Below are 15,705 nucleotides of genomic sequence, written 5' to 3'. Positions count from 1 at the left end.
TTTGACCTCGGGACTTCCAGGTTATACTCGGCACAGATGTTCCTGTACACTATGCCGGCCACTTGGTTATGGCGTTCCATGTATGCCTTGCCTGCTAGCATCTTGCACCCTGCTGTTATGTGCTGGATTGTCTCTGGGGCATCTTTACACAGCCTGCACCTGGGGTCTTGCCTGGTGTGATAGACCCCAGCCTCTATGGATCTTGTACTCAGAGCTTGTTCTTGTGCTGCCATGATTAGTGCCTCTGTGCTGTCTTTCAGTCCAGCTTTGTCCAGCCACTGGTAGGATTTCTGGATATCAGCCACCTCCTCTATCTGCCGGTGGTACATACCGTGCAGGGGCCTGTCCTTCCATGATGGTTCCTCGTCTCCCTCCTCTTTCTTGGGTTTCTGCTGCCTGAGGTATTCACTGAGCACTCGGTCAGTTGGGGCCATCATATTCCTAATATATATATATATATATATATATATATATTAGGGGTGCAACGATATTCGTATCGATATTGAACCGTTCGATACAGTGCTTTCGGTTCGGTACGCATATGTATCGAACAATACAACATTTGTAATTTATTTTATCAACTTTCCTTCTGACGATGCTGTCTGTGTTGAGCGCTCAGTGAATCTGTGTTCGACTACTCCGCCTAGGCTGCACTGTCCAGCGCAGATCCACTGAGCGCTCAACACAGACAGCATAGTCAGAAGGAAGAGCGCAGGGCAAGCTAGCGAGACAGAAGTTAAGCTCTCCTTTTAACATGGACCTCCCCCACTCTCATTCAGATCTGGCGTTTGGAATTATTTTGGTTTTCATGTGACGTATGACCCTGAAGGTAAGCGAGTCATGGACTAAAGTAAAACAGTATGTTGGATGTGCCATGCAATGCTCAATTACATGGGTGGGAACTAGTGTGTTAGCGCAGTTAGCTCGTTAACGTGTTGGCCGTCTAGCCCCATGCACGGAGTGATCGGCGGTAGCTCGTTAACGGAGATTTGCCGTGTTGTGGCGCTAAGGTCATTTCAACGAGATTAACCTGAAAGCACTAGTGGGAACACAACGAATATGACTGCACATTTACGCCGACATCATCCTAGTGCAAAGACAAGTGGAAGCAGACAAAAAACAACAAGCATGCTACTAACTTTAGCCGAGTCATTTAGACAGCTGTTAGCACATGATTCTCCTTATGCTGCTGAGAATATAGCCCAGAAGAAGCGGATAGTATAGCTTTTATTTTGGAAAGAGCCATTTCTCTGTAATAAACTCTCTTTTCCAAAGATGAGTGATTCCTCAATCAGATACAGGGCTTGCAATATCGCTAGCCCGACGTCCCGGAGCTAGCGATTTTTTCAGTCGGGCTACCAAAATCTATCTCTTCCCTGCCCGTCGGGCTATTGTAGGAAAAATATATGTCAATGCTTTTGCATTCTTTCAGAAATGTAGCTGGGTAATTATGTCATTGGCATCGGTGAGCCACTGTCAATATGTGACATATTGAAGTCGCGTTTGAATTTGCGCTTGTTTTTTGCTTTCACTTTGCAATCACGTGAACTGTGTATAGAGAGCGACAGTGCTTGCTTCGGCAAGCGCGTACGCTAAATTGGATACGATACAGAGAAGATTAGCATGGCCCCTGCGCAAGGATGACACGCAAATTCGTGAAGCACTGATCTGTGAGTGATGATAATTTGTGCACCAATTCCTCTGACATCGTCTTATTAATCGTTAGCTTACTATGCAAACATGACAAGTGAAATCTCCCGCAGCTTAAACATGTGAGAGGTTGATCGCGCAGAGAATCGCTGAGCTTATGTGAGTGAGTGTGTAAAAGCATTTCAGTTCTGCTGAGCCAAATAAGACAGGTCAGGGTGAAGAAGTGACAGCCAAAGAAAAGCTTACCACAAAACGGAGAAGTTATGACAAATCAGACTATAAGGCAAAAAGAAAGTGCAGCTTCATGGTTTCATGGACAAAATAATTTCTGTGGCTGCGATATGACGAGCTAAATAACCAGGGCTGCACATAAGTGGTCCGCAGGTGCGCATTCGCTGTCAAAATAAAAAACACGCACAAGGGTTAGGGTTAAATTTAAAAACTGTACTTTTGAGTTAAAATATATATTTATAATTTTAATAAATGACAAATTAAAAATGCATGAACATTTTTTTGTATCGAAAAAATATCGAACCGTGACACCAAAGTATCGAACCGAACCGAACCGTGAATTTTGTGTATCGTTGCACCCCTAATATATATATATATATGTTTATAATTCTTTCTGGGTGTTATTGCTTAGAATTATTGTGTACAATTTATTTAGATCTTCATCAGAGGTTAGAAAAACTCAAAACCACAGTGTCATAAATGATACACCTGTTGTTGGATGGTTAAACACAGCATGCTGTCCAATCAACGAAAGTGCTTTAAATGAGAGCACCAGCCCAGGTGCACTGACCTGAAAGTGATGCACATTGTTTCCATAAATTTCCTACTAAACTTGTTGGAACGGCACATAATCCATAAAGTGTTTGAGGGCAGGCCTGAGACAGATTATTTGTGTTAATACATTTTCTTTCTTCGATATATCGATGGGTTGTGTGCGAGCTAACAGAGAGACAGTTTCTTCTGGTGCACAGATCTCAGATCTCAGAGCTCTGTTGGACAAACTTGTGATTTGGGGATGAATAAAATTTAATTTGACTTGCTATTAAATTTCCAAAATTAGCACTCATCACCATCTCTGAGATCTCCCCCCGCTCGCTCTGTTGTCTCCCAGTTGCTTTATTTCCGACAACACAATTGAAATTTCTCTTGCCCAGGTGTGAAGTCCAAAAAAGCCCCTGTAACTGTGATTTTTACACGAGGACTCTCAGTAATTCTTCTTTTGTTTTATTATATCAGAGAAGAAACCAAAGTGGGCGTTCTGTCAGGTGCATAAGCGTCAAATATTATGAATGCCTGTTCCCTTTATAACAATCTGAAATAAATAGATAAAACCTGTCAGCCCACCTTAAACATCACACAGTAGGACTTTGAAATGTGAGGTTTTGATTTATTTACATCAAAAGCTATTTCTGTTTTTCAGTCAGCCTGTTTAATTAGCTATACGCTTCACCCTTGTTTCGGCTCACCAACCTGATCAATCTCGCTTTCCCCTGGAAACAAGGGCTGTCCATCACTCAGCTCCCCGAGGATACACCCCACCGACCACATGTCCACCGCCTTTCCATAAGGAGCCCTGAGACGGAGAAAAACAGACAAATATGTAATCATCAAATACAGCAAAAAGACCTCGTTAATTAGACGGTAGGGTGATAATAATGAGAGAGGAAATGAAAATGGCGAGGAAAAAGGGTAAAAACCAAGTCCCCGAATGAAGAGGAGACGATTATGAGAGGGGTGACAGCGAGGCGGGGGTGATAGAATTCACGGAGGTGGTGCAATTAAAATAAAACGATCGATGTTGTGTTTCTGATGGAGAAGCTCATAAAGAAGATGGTCATTTCTGAGGGAACAGAGCTGAGAAGTCTGGTGAGAAATGGTGAGAGATCTGGCAGCAGAGAAGCAGAGGAGAGGTGGTGTTGGAGGGAGAGAGTATTTGAGTGGGCGGCATTCAAACGCTGTCTCAATAAATGTTCCAGGGCATTTACTAAATCAGGCTACAGAACCGAGGCTAGATGACGTTCAGCTGTCTCCAAGCTAGAATGGACATTAAATGCAGCAAAAGCACCAAAACAACATCGGCAAGAGAAGTCCACGAGGAAAGTGAAATTTGATCTGTGGGTATGGTGTGTGCATGGTGGCTCATGTCATAATGCAGCAGATAAATCACTGACTGTTTTTCCAGCCATCTGAATTAAAGAAATGAAATGAAATGAAAATTTTTACAGTGAAATTACATTAAAAAAAGGTTTGTTAGCTTAATTTCGTGCTCAAAAACACACAGAGATGCAGTTAGAGCTCACTAAGTGGGTGACAGTTATCATACAGGCAATAATCAGTCAACTTTTGTGTTTTGTCAACTTTTATTCAGCATAATGCAGTAATGTTTATTATATTTGCCCAGATGTAATAAAACCCAAATAAACACAATCCAGTTAGACTTACTGGGGATTTGGGAGTGTTTGTGTCATGTAAAAGTCCAGATATAGAGCATGTCGAATCATATTTAACTAGCTTTTACAGCTGAGGTCTCTTAGACTGAACGGAATGAATACATCGCTTTCAGTAGTGAACTAATTAAAAATGAAATTGGTTTGTCAATTTTCATTAAATTATAAAAGAATATAGGACGAATTAAAAAGATGAAATCGTGTTCAGTACGGTTTTTGAGCTGTTTGAGAGAAAGCCCGCTTTTTACAAGGAAACAAAAACAGCCTATTTGCAGACACAGTGAAAGCACAGACTTCATTTCTGAACATCCATTAATAGTTTTCTTTTAAGAGTAATTTTACAAGATTTTCATATTTATTGATTTGCCTGCTGCTTGGACAATAGATTCACTCTAAAAGGAAAAAAATCTATAGTTCCAGTGTCTTTTACACATACTCATCAGCCACTTTGTTAGGGAAAAAAATTATTCAACTGCTTGTTAATGTAAATATCTAATCAGCCAATCGCATGGCAGAAACTCAATGCAATTATGCACGTTGACATGGTCAAGGCGAGCTGCAGAATTTCAAACTGAGCATCAGAATGGGGGAAAAATGTTTAAGGAACTGTTGATCTTCTGGGATTTTGCCACACAACCATCTCTGGGGTTTACAGAGTGGTCCAAAAATGCTGAGCAGCAGCTCTCTCACCAAAAACCCCTTGTTTATACCAGAGGAGAACGGCAAGGCTGCTTAGAGCTGATAGTAACTTAAATAACCACAAACAAGGTATGCAGAGGAACACCCCACAATATGCTGAATCTTGAAGAAGAAGACCACACTGGTTGTCATTCTTCTAAGAACAAGAAAATTAGGCTACAGTTCACATGAACTCACTAGAACAGAAGATTGATTTGTGACATTCAGATTGTAGTATTTTGGCATAAACATCATGAAAGCATGGATCCTTCCTACCTGTCAATGGTGTCGGGGATATTTTCTTGGTACATTTTATTTATACTGATGAATGCATGCTGGTACATATGCAATAAAATAAGTCTCACATTAGCCCAGACACTTTAAGTCTATTTTTACTGGCCTCCTGTTTAAACAGATTAAAATCGTGTTCATTTCTTCTTCTTCGTGTTATTCCAGAAAATGCAGCTGGACATTTTTGGGATCTTTGGAAAGTTTGGCCTCAGTTTGTAATGAGATGAGATCTCTATTTAAAGCTGCTTTGATATAATAAGATTTCTGCTATAACTTGCATTTATTCGTGTCAGGCTGTAGGCACGAGCGGATACATTAAACATATAATGCAAAAATGAATGAGTATTAGCTGAGAAAATGAGACCAGTACTGTGTTATTTTGTTTAAGGTACGGTGGTATCACAAGAGAAAAGCTGATACCCTCTGTGGAAAAACACAGAAACATATCTTGTGCTGTGTGCTCTTTCCTTCGCTTCATGTTTCTCACTTCAGCTCCTGCATATATACATGTATGCACAGACATGCACACGCAGATGCACACACAGGAACTCACCCCAGCAGCAGCTCAGGTGAGCGGTACCACCTTGTGGCGACATACTCAGTGTAGTTGGCATCTGTTCCTTCAGACAGGTTACGAGCAAAACCTGAGCCAGAGTAACAGATATTCAATAAATCACGTACACCTGATTCTGTATGTTACACAGCCATCACGTTGAAGTGTGATAATATACAATTTAGACTCTTTCAAAGATCAATTAAAAACAAAAAAAGGACTCTCAGTGTTCAAGTAATTTGGACAGCTTAGTAACAACACGGTCTTCCCATGTGATCAAACTAATTAGTTATGTCACTGCAGGCAGTTGGAGACTGTGCTTTGGAAAAGTGTCGTACAGAGAGTCCATTTTAATCATAAAAAAGTCACAATAAACAGAACGCCAGCTCCAACAGTGAATAACAAACAAATCTCACCCCAGCTGACTAAATAGCATTGCATTAGCCAATTATGCAACGCTAACTAACCATGTGACCCTGCTGATACTGACGCTAATGTAAAACACACACCTGGAAAACAGTAAAATGGCAAAGACGTGTCATATCAATGCACTTTATTAGTGTTTTACAGAGAAAATAGGTGCTTCACTAATGGGACTTCTTTGGCGGATTAATTGTGTTAAAACCCAGCAGGCTGCACTTTGAAATGCTGCTTGGCTGCTTCCCAAATGGCAGAATTGATCCTTCTGATATACAACTTACAAGGTGACAAATTAAAGGTGGGATTTTTCACACCGAACTAAGCCCAAAAAACCAAAATGGGCACAATGCAATCACAGACATAACTGCAAAAACTCAAATAATCACAATCAATCGGCAGCTGAAAGCGATTTACTGTGTTAAAGAGTTTGCTTGATTTTAAAAGCAGTTATCATCACTCGAGCAGCGAAATGTGCATGGTCTGGGAGTTTTTACTGCCTTGCACACAGACTCTAAATCCTTACAGCACCGTGACACATGGCTGGCTGCTGTAAAAAACCGAAGAAGACTCACCAAAGTCACAAAGTTTGAGAACATCCTCAGAGCTGATAAGGAGGTTCTCTGGTTTAATATCTGGAAGAAAAACGAGGCATTAACAATATGCTTCAAATGCTGTCCTACTACATGAATACGTAACATGAATACAAGACAACAATATACATTTTTTACAGCTTCAGTTTCCCTCCTATGACAGTACTTTGTCTTAGCAAACTATTCTTGATGTGTGGAAAGGCTCAACCAACATGCTCATGTACACCACATAATTTGAACTGAATTCCTCCTTTTTGAATCATTATTGAATCACAAAAGTGTGATTTCCAGATGTGACATTAGACCGGGTGACACTTCCTCACCTCTGTGCACAATCTCATTCTTGTGACACCAGTTGATGGCTTTGATGAGCTGGTAAATATAGCTGCGGACTTTGTCAGGTGGAGCACCGTTGGGCATTTCCTCTAGTAGCTCCAGCATATTCTGCAAGGTGCAAGAAATTCCCTGTTAGAAAGTGTGCTCTAAAAATATTAATGGTGTTAACCTTTAATTTCTTTTTTGTTTCTTTTTTTTATTTTAGCCCTGACAGGGGGTGAGAGGGGACACCATGCTAAATCACTAGAGTACAGCATGAAAATAAAACCTGTCATAAAATAAACACTTGGCCGGGTACCCTGGCAACACAGTGGGGAATACCATTACTCACCAACAGCATAGTTCATATGTTGCCATGGCGACACTTTTTAATGCTTAAGTGAGCAGTCTCAAAATCCTGAAACTTAGAAGTAGGCTAGGAATCTAGATACGGCAGAGCAGAGAGGAGGAACGTGTGCGAAGTCAAATGATAACGACGCAGTCGCTGAACTGACCCTCTCAACATATTCGAAGACGAGGTAGAGCTTCCCCCGCCTCCGAAAAGCCTCCTTCAACTCGACGATGTTGTCCTGCTTCAGTGTCCGAAGCATCTTCAGCTCCCGAAGAGTGGTCTCTTTGACCTCCTCATTTTCTGTTCGGAAATTAAAGCAGCAGAAATTAGACAGCAGCTCCTCTCTTCTCTCCTAACTTCCTGGCTCACTCCACTCACCTTCACTGTCTTTGAACTTCTTAATCGCCACCAGCTCATTGGTTTCCTGTGAAGACATGAGGATAAAAGTCAAATCAAGCCACTTACCAAGACAAAGACAAACACCTCAACAACCAGACCTATACGACACAAGACCATTAAGATCAAAGAAGAAGTAAGAAATAGAAAGTATCTGCAGAACAACAACGACAAAAAAAGGTAAAAAGAAAGAGAGAGGACATTTAAATTCCACTCCTGCCCACTCCTAACATTAAGAAGGAAAAGTTGCCGTGGCAGTGCCAAAACAAGAGCGATGCTGGTGCTCTCATTTCAGTTATTTTACTCAGGGCTATCTCTCTCACACACATATGCACACAAGTCCGCACATACACACGGACAGACAAAACAGCACTTCTTTGGCATAGCTAAAACGCTCTTAGGCCTCCTTCAGCTTCTTGCAGGTTGCTTGATTGACCTTGCTGAATTTTTACAACACAAGCGCAGATTTTTGCTGCTGCTAGACTGCCATGGCCCAGCAGAAGCACACTTTAAAAAGCCTCTTAGCAACTACTGCAAAAGGATGGACCCTCAGTCTATACCTTAGGAACTTGACTCTGTACTGTATGGACTGGAGCATGCTATTGGATGGAAAATGCATGATTTTTCAGAGGTAAACGCAGTGATTTACATGTGTGCCAGCTTGTTTGATGCTAGGTGATTACATTTCCCCTACATACAATAATATTGCAGTCATATAATGCAACAGCCTGACTTTTTTCACTGAAAATCAAACACCAGGCCTACTTTGTTGAAAGAAAGTAGCAATTTTAGGACTAAGTGGAATCTCCATGACTCTAGCACAGTCCTTCTCGCTGCATGCATTAATTGTTTTATTTAGCGTCTGTGTTGAAGCTAAAGCTACTAGTGATACAGTGTCTCTCAACATGTGTTACCTCATATAAAATGATACAAAGCAAATGTTGTGCATGTCACAACATAAAGCAAAAAGTCTTGTTGCAGTCAACATGACATTGTTTGTCTATTTGGTGTTGATGCTATACCCAGAGGCTCTACGAGAATTACAACATACTGGGCAGTGTCCTTGGCCGCTCTTGTGTCCCGCTATTGTTCTTTTGTTTTCTGTGGAATAGGCAACAGAATCGGCCTCAGTGTGGGGAAAAGCCAGCATGATGATGAGCTACGCGTCATTTGTAGTGCTTTTGCTCACACAAACAAATCGTTTGACTGCCTGTGCGTTTTTTCAGTACAAAGTTGTCTGTTTAGAGATTTTTACATGAGAGGCAAATGAAATGAAACAACAAGGATTTACAGCTCTGACAGCACTTAATCCTCAGAGTAAAGTTAGAGATTTTAGCCAAGGGGGGAAAAATCTGAAGAGCAAACTGGGAGCTTTACAGTGTTTACTAGACAGACAAAAACACACACACCAGCAGCCATGCACCATATGGGACATTTCGAGCTCTGTGGTAGCAATATCTAAAGCGCTGATGATACTTGTGCTCATGTGTGGGCTCTTTGACCTGCACTGATTTACCTTTGAAACCACAGATATGTCAGCACACTCCAAAATAGCCTCACCTTTGCTAATTTGCTGCTGCTGATTTAAACAAGTCACACAAAGTACATAAAAAAGCAACGCTTAAATGCCCCCCTGACCCAAGAGGTACAACCTATGGATCAGCAGAAGGTCATGCTGACCAAGAAGCAGCCGATAGCTCAGTGCTTTAACGTCAAAAGAAGGAAGCAGTTAGTGAGCTGAGGATCCCGAGGAGACAACTCAAAAGGAACAATACCGAGCAGTAGTCGAGACTAGCCAGACTCAAGACAGTTGTACAACATCTGGGGCTCATTAACAAAATCCTATCTGACGATGTTAACACCGCCATAGTTACTATCTCCACTGCCAGCAGCCCATGGATAAGTACAAAATTTCCGTAACTGAGGCTCTCAAAACTGCCAAACAGAGTCTCACACCTCTGGCTACTAGTCTGAAGAGATAAAGCAGAGAAGCAGAGTTCAAAAGAACAAACGGCCTGCTCTCCAAAGACCCTTTCACCGATAGAGTCAGAGACTCTAAGACCAGGCAGACCAACCTGAGCACTGCCTGGACTGACTGCAAGAAAGCCTGTGCCTTACATGGACTACGGGAGTGTTTGGTGCTATAAAAGATTAATGGTGTACTAATAGCCTTCATCAGGTACTGAATGAATCTCTGGAAGACAACAACTCCATGCTAACTGCACAAGTCACCATCAAAGTTCAGATTACATCAAGGTGATACACTGTTCCTGCTGCTGTGCTGTATAGGCCTCAACACCCTCAGCCAGCTCATCACAGCAAGTGGTTATAGAAACACATTCAGGAGTTGAATGACCATCTGCCACCTCCTGTACATGGATGGCATCAAGCTGTATGCCAGGAGCAAGTGAGACATTGACTCACTGATATATCTCATCAGGATCTACAGCAAGGACATCAGGATGTCATTTGGACTGAATAAGTGTTGCTGTAAGGATGGCAAAGAGAGGGAAGATGATCCAGACTGTCTAAATTTTGATTCACCTTCAAAATCAGACTCTAAGCAAAGTGTGTCCTTCATAATAAAAGCTTGCAAACAACGAATATTGCAGCCAATTGCTGGGGCTCATAAATGATGCTGGCTCTTCTGTATATAATGAGCTATTCAATTCTTTTTTTTCTTTTATATAGCACCAAATCACAACAACAGTTGGCTCAAGGTACTTCATTTTGTGATGTAAACTCGCTACAGTAATGCATGAATATAATGGACTATTGTGTGGATGCCATAGTGGTTTAAGCAGGATATGTTTAAAAAATTTGGCCTTTCAAAATAAGACCTACTCAATAACCAAATTCCATTTTAATACGCTTCTTTCCTGTCTCCTTCACACTTGGACATGGGAGAGACAAATGTCTACACTTTGTCTCTCATTTCTAAAAAGACTAGCTAAATAGTACTAGACTGTCAAAATAAAAGCTTGCAAATAGTAAAGCTTCTTTTCAGGGCTGAAAAGGATAGTGGGTTTTATTCTTTCAATTATGACTACTACTGTAAAAACAGGATGCCTGCAAAAGCTTTAGACTTTCAGAATAAAATTCCTTTCATATTCTAAAGACCATTCCACACCTGTTTCTTTTTATCCACGGTTGTTTATTCATTCATTTATTTATTTATGTTTGGCTACCTAAATCTTGACCTTAAAATGTCTTACAGCTTCCCCAAAGCTATTATTTGGTTAGCTCTTACTTGTGGTGACATCTTCATGGCCAGCTGGTGCATTGGGACACTCAAAATTTCCTGAGAAATGTACGTCTTTTTGTTTTCTAGTTTTTTCTTTTTCTTACAATTATTATTATGCTTTCAAATTGCTTTGGATTGAAAAGTGAAATTAACACATCAGGTTTTGATCACAAAGATTTTAAACGGAGAAATTCAAGTAAAACCTGCATGAGAATCTATAACCAGTAAATGAATGGGACTGTAATGTGACAAACCACTTAAACAAGTAATCAATTATCAAAGAGTCACTGATGAATTTTCTGCTGGTCGCCTACCAGTAATTAATTAACAAGTCCTCTCAGCCCTCCAGCACTGCACTGAGATCCTGTATAGGCACCAGGAAACACTGGCTGTGTAGGTTGTGCTATTGTCACTCCAAAAACACAAATTCAAGATAACACAAGCTTCTATGCACACACCCACATACGCTAATAAAAACACTTGCATAAAGTGGCGGAACATTGCACAAACGCTGGCGCACGTTCACTAGACTAATTATATGTGCCATCAAATGCATACTGTGAGGTGAAGCATATATAATTTACAAATGAACATACATTTAAAATGCATTTAATTCCTTCCTTGTACAGTTCCTGTGTCACCGGGTAAGGTTTTAGCCCAGCACATACAGCCTGCAGGCATGATTCTCTTAACTACACGCAGGTCTGCTGAAGACTCCTAACAGGGTGACCCATTTACCATCAGCGTAGTCTCCCTGTTCGATACATCCCTCTGCATCTCCTCCTCTCCATCGTGCACGCACACACATTCACACATTGCTTCTCTGTCTCTCTCCCTCAGCTACCCTTTTCTCTTTTGCCCTGCTTCCAGCTGAGAAAAGTAAAAATAACTGCTCTCTTGCAGCAAAGCTAAAAAGCTTTTATTGCAATGGTCTGAATCTTTGGCTCCAAGTGTGTGTGAAAATGAATCCCTACACTGTCATATAAATGAGAAACATGTCACATGTCACTTCTTAGTAACCCAGAGGAAGGGAAGCAATACCCAGTTTAACATACCCACACTTTGACAGCTGGTATTTAATTTCTTATGAAATGGAGATTTGCTGAAAACAACAAAACTGTGGTCCAGAGAAAGAAAAAAAAAGTCTGTGACAGAAAAATACTGAATTTTAAAGATATGCTATGTTATTAGCTGTTTCATTTGTGCTATGCAAGCATGGAAATATTAACTGTTCTTGTGCCAGAGTGGACTTTGTGACACACACACACACACACACACACACACACACACACACACACACACACACACCACACACACACACACACACACACACACACACACACACACACACACACACACACACACACCACAGTGTAAAGAAAGGTCATCTTTTAAAATCATGGCTATAATAAATTAATATAAAGACTGAACATTGTCATAGCCTATGTAGGCAGGCATACTGTGAGGTGAGCTCTGTTACTGAACAAGCCTGCCAATGAGACTCGACAGCAGAACGAGTACGCTGATGGTAAAGCTAAAATATTAGCTAAGTTAGGTGGTATTTTCACCTCTGTGCATTAAGTTAGGGTCACCTTTACTGTTAAGCTCATATCTTGTTTTCTACCACCCAAAAAATGCATATAGAACGCTTGGAATTTAAGTCACTATTATCACTCACTAGTCCCTCAGATATTTTATGCACATCATATTTAATTAAAAGTTAATGACTCAGAATGGTTTTTATGGAGTAATCAATACAGTACAATAAACCTTGGAGAGTAATGGTTATGCTCTAGTGGTATTTTGCTCTCCTGCTCTGTCTCTCACTTTGTGTCTGACTAAAGTGCATACAATAATACAAACAGTACCAATAACCACTGGAAAGTAATTTACTGGTAAATGGTAAATGGACTGGTTCTTACTGTATGCAGTGCTTTTCTACTCTACTGAAGCACTCAAAGCACATTTATAAAACTCGCCTCATTCACCCAACCGCTTTTTTCTATACGTAAGTGCTTTCTTTCTAACATTCACACTCTGATGGATGCATCAGAGCAACTTGGGGTTAGTATCTTGCTCAAAAATATTTGGCATGCGGACTGAAGCAGTCACCTTCTGATTAGTAGATTACCTGCCTTACCTCTTTAGCTACAGCCACCAAAAAGATTTATTTTAATTTGACTGGGATTTACTATGCTTTGGCATTTCTCTGTGTCTCTTAGACATATTAGGATTCTGCCATAACGGGTAGACAAACATTTCTCTCACAAATGCAGGGTTTATCTTTAGAGCACAAAGACAGTACAAAGAGCCAAAAAACTTAAGCCTTCCTCCACAACAGGCCAATATGCTTAAGAGATGAGGCGCTGTCCAAATTTACATTCAGCTGCATCCTGCATGTTAATACATCTGGTTCCCAGATTTTTCTTCTAGCTTCTCTTTTATCTGTCCCTCTTTGAATTTCAACTTCCTGCCTAACCACTGTGTTCTACTTACAGTGTCATTTTGTTCATGTTCTCAGAATGCAAGTATATGCATATTCAGAATGTCACTCAATATGTATAATTTATGGCTTTTTTGAAAGTTTTATGAAGCACAGCAAAGTAAGGACGTCATAATGATAGGATATATTGGATGAAACATGCTCAGACTGTATGGTATGTAGGAAAATAGACTACAGGGAAAACACCAACCAATCCTGAGTACTCAATGCTAAGTCTGCCTTTAAACATTCAGTTATCAAAAACATTCAATTATCTGTCTGTTAAAAACAACCGAAACATTGAGGACAATTAAAAAAAAAATAAAAATCACAAAATAGCCACAAACCTATTCTGTGTGCACTGACAATATCAAAAAAGTACAAATTATAGACACATAGAATCCAAACACATAAGGAGGTCAAGTAACTTTAAACTGTCACTAAACAGATGGCAATTTCAATGTTTCTGCACATCTAAGCGTAAAGTGTCTTTAAAAACAATGTGCAATTTAGCTTCTTTAATCTTTAAATTTGCTTTAGTGTTTATATTGAAGAAAGCCCCGAAAATTTATTTCAACAGGCACAGTGTGGAGCAATCTGTTTCACATGTAAACCACATCAGTGCTTATCAAAAAGGGCCCCCTTTGTTAGTTTCAGTGTAATTAAGCTCTTCGTTAAGGTCTATTTATTAATGAATGTCTGAATACAGGTGCTCATATTTGCTGTAATCCGCCATTAACCCCATTCCTCTCTGACCAAGCCAGGATACCAATGTGTGTGTGTGTGTGTGTGTGTGTGTGTGTGTGTGTTCAATTGTAACATGCTGATTCATCCACAGATGTTTTTATATTCCAAGATTGCTTCCAAGTTTATTGACTAATGTGCTTGAATAGCTGCATTGTTTGTAGCTGACAGCATTATTCCTGCTTTCTAAAACATCAGTGCTCCACTCAGCATACCGGCAGTCAACTTGCCTAAGACTGATTCAAAAGCCTGGAAAAGCCCTAAATAAGCCTGATCAATGAACACATAAAATACAAAAATCTGAAAAGACGAATGGAAAATACTTGACTATCAATCCAAACCACTGTGTCTGTATCGTACTTTCACATGGGCTGTCTGGTTATTGTACTGCACCATGTAAAAAGAGGTGAGATTTATTGGAGAAGACTATATTGTGAATTTAAAGGTTTAATAAATAAAAATCGTAAATAAACAATCACACTAACTAAAACTAATTAAAACCACTGACTGAAAATCATGTTTTCTGAACATCAAGCTCATCACTTTAGACAAAGTTGGGTTAGACATTAGGTGCCATTTTTATAAATGAATAACTAGTGGTTGTGAACGAAGTACTACATAACACAATTGTCATTCATAAGAAATTACCGTAATCATTTGAATTAACAGTAACAAAATTTGCTTTTACACTAAGTACTGCTTTATTTAAGAGGCAAATATTGAACTTTTTTCGTTAACTACAGCTGCAGTCATACATTCACAGTCACCACATTCACCAAAAAAAGGAAAAAAAAGAAATTGAGTGCAGTTTGAATTTCTTTTGCATTTCCTCCACAAAGGGTTATAAGTATACATACAGGCTCACACATATATATGGATACACTCACATTAATATTTGGTTAAATATCCTTTAGCAAGTTGTAAGTCAAGCAGACGCTTTGGTAGCCATAAACTACCTTCAATAACGCTGCATATTTTGGCTGGATATTTGACCACTCTTCTTGGCACAGTTAGTTGGTTATATTCTAAAAATTCTCAGTAGAGCTGAGGTCAGGGCTTTGGGAAAGTCATTCCAGAAGCCTATGTTAACGTGAATGATTTATTAATTCCAGAACCCGTTTTGATGTGTTTGGGATCATTGTCCTCCTGTTGGAACATACAACTATGTCCAAGTTTTGTTGATTTGGGCTGAAGTTTAAAAATTTGGAGGTAGTCTGCCTTTATTATTCCATCCACTGTTCCCTCAAAGCATGATGCTACCACCACCATGCTTGATAGTTGCTATAGTCTTCTTAGGCCTGAGATACTCACCTTTACTCTTGTCACTGTGTCCAAAAATCTTAGTCTTTGTCTCGTGTGACCATAAAATTTTCTTCAGAAGGTATTTGGCTTGTCCATTTGAGCAGCTTCTTTCTTCGTTGGCTTTACAGTGGACAGCGACGCTGGTGTTTCAGCAGTTTCCAGTTCATAGCAGCCTTGAGACTCAGCAGTTCCTGGGTTGTTTTTGAACATCTGCACATTTCTTCTCATT

The 15,705-nt window shown here is 40.0% G+C and overlaps 1 protein-coding gene across 3 annotated transcripts in view; it reads right to left on the bottom strand.

The window, feature by feature from the left end:
- The window catches only part of cdkl5 (cyclin dependent kinase like 5), a 45,895-nt gene that overhangs the window by 18,137 nt on the left and 12,053 nt on the right, over positions 1-15,705 (bottom strand). For all 3 annotated transcript variants that reach the window (XM_082542315.1, XM_082542316.1, XM_082542317.1), the window contains exons 4-9: positions 7,687-7,732; positions 7,472-7,608; positions 6,965-7,085; positions 6,624-6,683; positions 5,632-5,722; positions 3,133-3,235 (exon numbers count right to left, since the gene is read on the bottom strand). In XM_082542315.1, coding sequence (XP_082398441.1) covers positions 3,133-3,235; positions 5,632-5,722; positions 6,624-6,683; positions 6,965-7,085; positions 7,472-7,608; positions 7,687-7,732 — 558 coding nt within the window. The remainder of the gene's footprint in view (positions 1-3,132; positions 3,236-5,631; positions 5,723-6,623; positions 6,684-6,964; positions 7,086-7,471; positions 7,609-7,686; positions 7,733-15,705) is intronic.

The sequence above is a fragment of the Aulonocara stuartgranti genome (assembly GCF_965226115.1).
Source record: "Aulonocara stuartgranti genome assembly, chromosome: 1".
Taxonomy (NCBI): domain Eukaryota; kingdom Metazoa; phylum Chordata; class Actinopteri; order Cichliformes; family Cichlidae; genus Aulonocara; species Aulonocara stuartgranti.
This window is presented reverse-complemented; position numbering and strand designations above follow the sequence as displayed.